The sequence below is a fragment of the Lolium rigidum genome, chromosome 1 (assembly GCF_022539505.1).
Source record: "Lolium rigidum isolate FL_2022 chromosome 1, APGP_CSIRO_Lrig_0.1, whole genome shotgun sequence".
In the NCBI taxonomy this organism is placed as follows: domain Eukaryota; kingdom Viridiplantae; phylum Streptophyta; class Magnoliopsida; order Poales; family Poaceae; genus Lolium; species Lolium rigidum.
Genome location: NC_061508.1, coordinates 154,417,284 through 154,423,934, shown reverse-complemented (window position 1 = coordinate 154,423,934; position 6,651 = coordinate 154,417,284). Strand labels below are relative to the sequence as shown.

The 6,651-nt window shown below is 46.7% G+C and overlaps 1 protein-coding gene across 1 annotated transcript; it reads left to right on the top strand.

The window, feature by feature from the left end:
* The first annotated feature begins 387 nt into the window (after positions 1–387).
* On the top strand, positions 388–5,458 carry LOC124682604 (probable transcription factor RL9). The gene is made up of 6 exons (XM_047217257.1): positions 388–1,316; positions 1,402–1,478; positions 2,005–2,050; positions 2,162–2,366; positions 5,043–5,115; positions 5,199–5,458. The coding sequence occupies exons 1-6, from the start codon at positions 611–613 to the stop codon at positions 5,316–5,318; spliced, it is 1,227 nt and encodes a 408-aa protein (XP_047073213.1). The 5' UTR covers positions 388–610; the 3' UTR covers positions 5,319–5,458.
* The last annotated feature ends 1,193 nt before the right edge of the window (positions 5,459–6,651 follow it).

Sequence of the window (6,651 nt, the reverse complement as noted above, 5' to 3'; positions counted from 1 at the left end):
GCAGAGGCCCCATTTCAAGAAACACTTGGTTACTTGTGAGGATTAATTAAGAACAATAAATAAGAGATGCTTTGTAATCTCTAATAAATCTATAAAGGGAGAGATGTCTTATATATAAGGCCAATGGAGAGAGTAAAAACAAAGCACATGTAAGTTATTGTTTTGACTATTTTTCACTGGTTGTAGGATTGTCATTTTCTCGGATGTGAGGGCCGGCTCCGAAATGACATTACCTTTCTCACTATGGCACCTTTTCTCGTTCGTAGGGGAATCTCTCTTAATACCGATACCTAACCAAGACAAGGCAAGACACCAAATTCCATTCCATCCGCCCTGCTGATATCTCTCTTGAGAGAGAGAGAGAGAGGAAGAAAGAGCGGATAGAGAGAAGAGAGAAAGCAGCACAAGGTTAGTGGCTCTCGTGGTAGAAACTTTGTACACACCACGCACATGTACGCGAAAAAAGAGGCACCACATATATACCAGAAAACACAAGCAGATCAAACAAACAAGACACCTCCCAAGAACACCAAGAACCTTCCATCCTGATACTACCACTGCACACGCGCGAGCGAGAAAGCCGATTGTTCCGGCGGGTTTCGATCGGTCGATGGAGGCGGCGCCGTCCCCGGACCTGTCGCTGCACATCAGCCTCCCTAGCAGCGGGGCGCCGACGCCGGCAGCAGCGGGGCTGGGCGCGGGAGGGGACCCGTGGCGACGGCTGAACGGCTCCACGGCGTCCACCGAGCTATCCCTGTCGCCGGCACCGACGCAGGAAGAGGTTGACGTCCTGCCATGGAGGCTTCGGCAGATTGTGGCTTCGTCCGCCACCGCGGGGGCGTCGACGTCGGTACCTGTGACAGTTCCGACGCTTCCGCTGGATGCCGCGGTACCGTCGGAATCGGCACGGCCGATCCGGGGGATACCCCTCTACAGCAGGCCTACCCCCGGCCACCATCCGTTCCATCACCCAAAAGCGGGGCTCTACAGCCCCTACCAGTCCACGGCGTGGCCGTCGTCCACGTCGCCTGCGGCAGCCCCTCCTCCGTCGGTGGATCCCGCGACGGCGTTCCTATCTCAGTCCCCATACCACCGGATGCTGTCGAGCACCGGGCGGCTCCACGGCGTGCTGGCCGACACCCTCCGTGGCTATGGCGCCCTCGGCCTCGGAGGGCAGCCCTTCGGGCTGGCCTCCTCCCGCTACATGCCCAGGCTCCCGGGCTCCCGGCGCAGCATGCGAGCGCCCCGGATGAGGTGGACGAGCAGCCTCCACGCCCGCTTCGTCCACGCCGTCGAGCTCCTTGGTGGCCACGAGCGTGAGTCGTCGCCTCATCGTCCTCAATTCCGGTGGACATTTCGGGTCATTTCATGCCCGGTAATTTCTACATGGATTGAACGCAGGTGCGACGCCCAAGTCGGTGCTTGAGCTGATGGACGTGAAGGATCTGACCCTAGCTCATGTGAAGAGCCATCTGCAGGTGAGTTCCAATTTAAGGGCTGCCGAATTAATTTGTGGTGTTCTTGCCACTGTTCCTCTTCTTGCTGGGGTGCCTCGCCTGCACTAGGAGGTCCAATCTGGGCACGGATTCCTACGGAAACTGAATGAGAGAGAAAGATGTTCTTCCCCTAGTCAAGAAACTGCCATGCATCATATCCCTAGAGAGAGAAAGAGAGGTGAAACGTGTGGGTGTGTGTGCGAGAAAAAGTTGCCATCATTACCCAATAATGCAATGTGTGTGCTCTGCCCCAAGCACTGAAACAGGAGCCGAGCCAGCCAGCCAGCCATGAGAGAGAGAGAGAGAGTGCTAGCTAGGACCAGAGACATGGCGCCAATGCCCCCATAGTATTTTTGTTTGTCCATTTCTTGGTGTTTGCTTTGCTTTGCTACGGGTCCAATTTTGCTGTCTTTTAACCACATCACCTCCTTTTATCTCCATACCCCAAAACAGATATATCTGCAGCTTTGCTTTCTTGGTCATTCTTTTCTTGCTGCTCCTTTTCCAGATGTACAGGACCGTCAAGAGCACTGACAAGCCTGCATCCTCATCCGGTAATTACATTATTTCACCATTCCTCTTCCATTGCCGAACTCGATCCATAATAAGTCTGGCAATGTTGTTTGTTATGAAAAGTTACTAGTTAACCTAACTAGTTACTCCAGGGCCAATGGATGGCATCAGCTCCGGCGAGGACGACCTCCCGGACCGCATGGCCGCGCAGGCCACGTCGGGAGGCGACATGAACCCGCGGCTGTTCAGCGATCACCAGTCTTCTTCCCCGGGGCCGGCGTGCCCTGCAGCTGCGGCTGCCACCGGCGACGTCGACTCCTCCTCATCAGCCGACACCAGGGCGCGCGGCGATTCAAGGTATATCTATCTATGCCACAGTGCAGTAGCAGTAAAGAAAATTATTGCATATGTTGTGTGCTAGTAGCTCGATCCGTTTTGTCTGGCTTGTCACGCATGCCGCACATTTCTGTTCGCTCGATCTGGACGGTAGCTTGTCATGGGATAACGTGACATAGTACCCCTGCTTAGCAGATACTAGCTTAGGAGCAAAGATAACCAAACATAAAGTTGCCAACAGGAGTGTGATACGTAATGTAATGCATGGTAACATGATAAATTGATAATGGCCAGAGCTTCAGAAGATGTTTGGCCGTACACTAACAAGAGAGAGAGAGAGCGCGCGCGCAGTAGTTTCATGGGCCGTGCGACTTTGTCCTCTTTATCGACTTTCTCTCTCTAGCAGTAGACTACTTTTTACCTTTTATTATCAATGCAATGCATGGTTGTGTCTCCCAGTCTTTGTGGTGTTGTGCTTTGACCTCAGATCTGACATGCATCCTAGAAATGTGTCACCAAGGACTTCCACCCTTCAAGTCATAGTATGGTACTCTTTTATTTTTCGTCAGTACCGTCACTGTTTGTGCTCCTTCCTTAATTTATTTAGGTATACAATGATGCTGTAAGTTTATGTTATTTTTCTTTGATGGTCACTGTTCAAAAAACGGAGGTACCTGTCTGCAGATGTATGTGCACTGGTCGGTCTGGCATGGATCTTGGCAAGTTAAAACTAGCTCCTGCAAACTTTGTTTAGCTAATACTGAAAAAAGAAAAACTAATGCTAAGATTTGACTGATTGGAAGACAAACGTTAGCTTGTGCCTCATATGAAGACATGCTTAGAGATTGTCTTGAACTGCTTCTACCTCAATCTCTGCATATAACAACTATACTTGTATGTAGTTCAAAAATATAATTTTCGTTGTTTAGTTTGCTCATGAATGGAAATGTCGTATGTATGCGAAACTATCGAGTCCGTTCAGAAACATGTTATTTCAAAAGAGTGGTGCTACTTGCTTGCTTTGACTTGTAATATGCGCAAAACTATTTAGAGCAAAATAACCAAAGCCCGTTACGTTAGTTTTGAGAAAGAAGTACTTCCAAGGCAGTATCTTACCCAGGGGTATCCCCTCCACCCACCGCACTACAAATCGTCGATTCGAGCCGTATAAAGTCATTTAAGGTGTACTCAAATCCAAGCTTGCTATACAAACCATTTTTAGAACTTTTGGTTGCCATTTTTACATTTTGCGTTGACCTTCAAATCAATGGCATTGCTCTTTTATGTGCTATAAGAATGATACCCCATCCCTCCTTTCCAAAGAGTAATATCCTTTGATCGGTGTATGTATGCGTCATTTTACATGAGGTGCTTGTCGAGGGTCTGCTGGACCGTATGTGTGCTCCAGTTTTGCCATATGGTGACTCGGTGCTACCCTGGTAATCAGCTGGTGGGACGTTGTTTGTTTCTTAGGGCATAAGGCCCTAGCGGCCTTTTCTTCACCCAATGTCAGGTTTTTAGGTGTTGAGTGATGGCTTCGGGTTTTGTGTTGTATGCTCTTGATAGGCCTATGTTGAATAAAATCTAAATAAAAGTTGTATGCATCTCTTCGATGCAGAGGCTGAAAATCTCGCCCTCCGTTTCAACAGAAAATGTATGTACCATTTTACATGGTGTGTTTAGCTACCTCGGGGTATCAAGTTGTTTTTGCAAATATAATTTATCTATTATTCTATGAAAATTGCTTGTGTCATATTCTCTTTGCTTTGAACAAAACTCATGAGAGTCTAATAATGTGTACATTATTGATACTAAGTAGATTCAGATCGTCCACAAATTATCATGTGTACATTAGTTTTTTTTGCGAATGATCTGTGCATTAGTTAATCCTTCGTTTTTTTAAAACTACTTAAGAACATTTTCTTTCACTGTAATTATTCTAATAAATACAAAAAACAAGGAATGTTGCATAATTTTCAGAAAAAAGTTTCTTGCTGGGTATATATTGTGCTAACTAGGGAGTGTGGGATTACTTTGAATGAAGAACTAGTCGAAGATCCCAAGAGATCTATGCGAAGTATGTACTACATCAGTATACTCGTATACTAGTGTTAGTGTGATCCAAGAGACACAACAGGACTCTTGTAAGGCCGGTTTTATTTAAATAAAGGCAACTATATATCAATTGATGCAGAGGACGGGTACCTCATTTTGAAAAAAATAGAAACAGCCATTGTCCCGGATAACTATATGCTAGCATGACATCCCTCGAGCATATGTTGTGCGTTTGCTTTAACTCTTACCGTCAGATCACATCATGCATAGTTCTTAGTAATTTATCAGTTTGAGTAACTCACACTGGCAAAACGGTGGTTATTTACTGTGCATGTGTACTGTGCACACATTTAACCAACACAATGAGCTTTCTTATTTAATGACTTGTTGCCCGGAGAGCTACAGTACGTGACCCTATGGCTAGGCAATTTGTGATGATTGCTGCAACTACGTACTGTCACTATTCCGGGTTAAATGCATTGCAAACAGTAGTACTAGCTGCAATTTGTGGTGATTGCTGCAACCACGTACTTTCACTATTCCGGAATCCGGAGTATACTAGTAGGGAGTACATTGCATTGTATTGTACCTCAAGTTGCACTGCTGTAGTAACAAAATTTCCGAACCAAACATTATATTCAGAGACCAAGGGCTTTCATCAAACGGGTCCGGCATAGGCGCTCATCGGTTGGATGGAGCTTCGCGCAACGTAGAGGTACACATGTACCATATCATTTTATCATTTACTTCTCTTTCTATCTTCAACTGAAATGCTAACACAATGTTCATCTGGATCAGGGTGTAGAACTTTGTAGATCAAGTAGCTTACAGTTGCAAGTACCCAACCGTGAACTGAGCTGCCCAAGCCTCGATTTTACACTAGGGCGACCGAGTTGGCACAGTGCAGATCATGACTAGCTAGCTAGACACGTGTCTTGCATATTATTACAGCCACACTATTATGATTGTGACCATAGTTGGTCATTGTGTTACCTACAGGAATTCATCAATCCAGTGAAACAAGAAAAATGCGAAAACAGAAGCATGTAATTACCTCATTTGCCGACAAATTGAAGAACACATGCAGTAGTGCTTGTGTACTCTTTGCTTAGTTTCTTTTTTTCCTGTAGTTCAATTCCTTATAGGCATGAAAGTACTGTAGTTTGTTCGTGAGGGAATTGCCTAGATTAGGAATCTCAAAGCTATTTATATTTAGCTACATGTAACCAGTGTAATATATCACTGCATGTGAAAAATGGAGGAGAAAGGGAGAAATCCAACCTCAGAGGATCACTTCTATCTGTGCTGCATTTTTATTTTTCCCCCTTTGTTTATATCACTGCATGTAAAAAATTCATTGAGCTCTTTTCCGAAATGGAGGAGGGTTGATTATCTGGATGACATGACTATGTGCATATGATAAGCATATATCTACCTCAAGGATTTGGTCACTTTTGGTTTCATTATCTCATATCGATGTTCGATAGGTGCATGTGTATACAATGGGTGCAAAAATTTGCTTTGATATATATGATCTCCATGAATGAAACTAGGGAGGTGATCTTTGCATCATGTAAATGTTTGTTCAACGTTTGGAATCCCTTGAAGTGGAGATTAGTGCAGCCATGGCGGGTATATATTGTGCTCTCCTTGTGGTGGACAGATATGACAATCATCATTCAAACAGACTTCTCCGCATTGACCAATACCATATCAAGTACTACTAGCATAGATTGAAGTTCTGCCAAGACAGCTTATGCATGGGTGTTTGAGAGGTCGTTTCACAGAAAGTTATTTTGTGGCGCACCAGGCACGGTGCGCCACAGAAATAGCTTAATTTTGTGGCGCACCAGGGAACCATGCGCCACAAAAACTTGGTGGGGCCCACACCCTGTCACGTCCAATCATTGGTTTTACTTTTTCTATGGCGCACTGCACTTGGTGCGCCACAGAAATAACGTATTCTGTGGCGCACTAGCCTCGGTGCGCCACAGAAATAACGTATTCTGTGGCGCACTGGCGCGGGTGTGCCACAGATATAACTTCTCCTATATCATGCCGTACCCCTCCCTCGCCCGTACCACTCTCTCCCCTCTCCCTACTGCCGCGCGCCGCCGCCTTCCATGGAGAGCGCTGCCGTCGCCGTCGCCGCCGCCTTCCTCCGCGAGGGCCGCATGCCGCCACGCTCCACCCATCCCCGCCACCAGCAGCACAAGCCTCTGCGGCGTGGAGGAGGAGGGGCCGGCGCGGC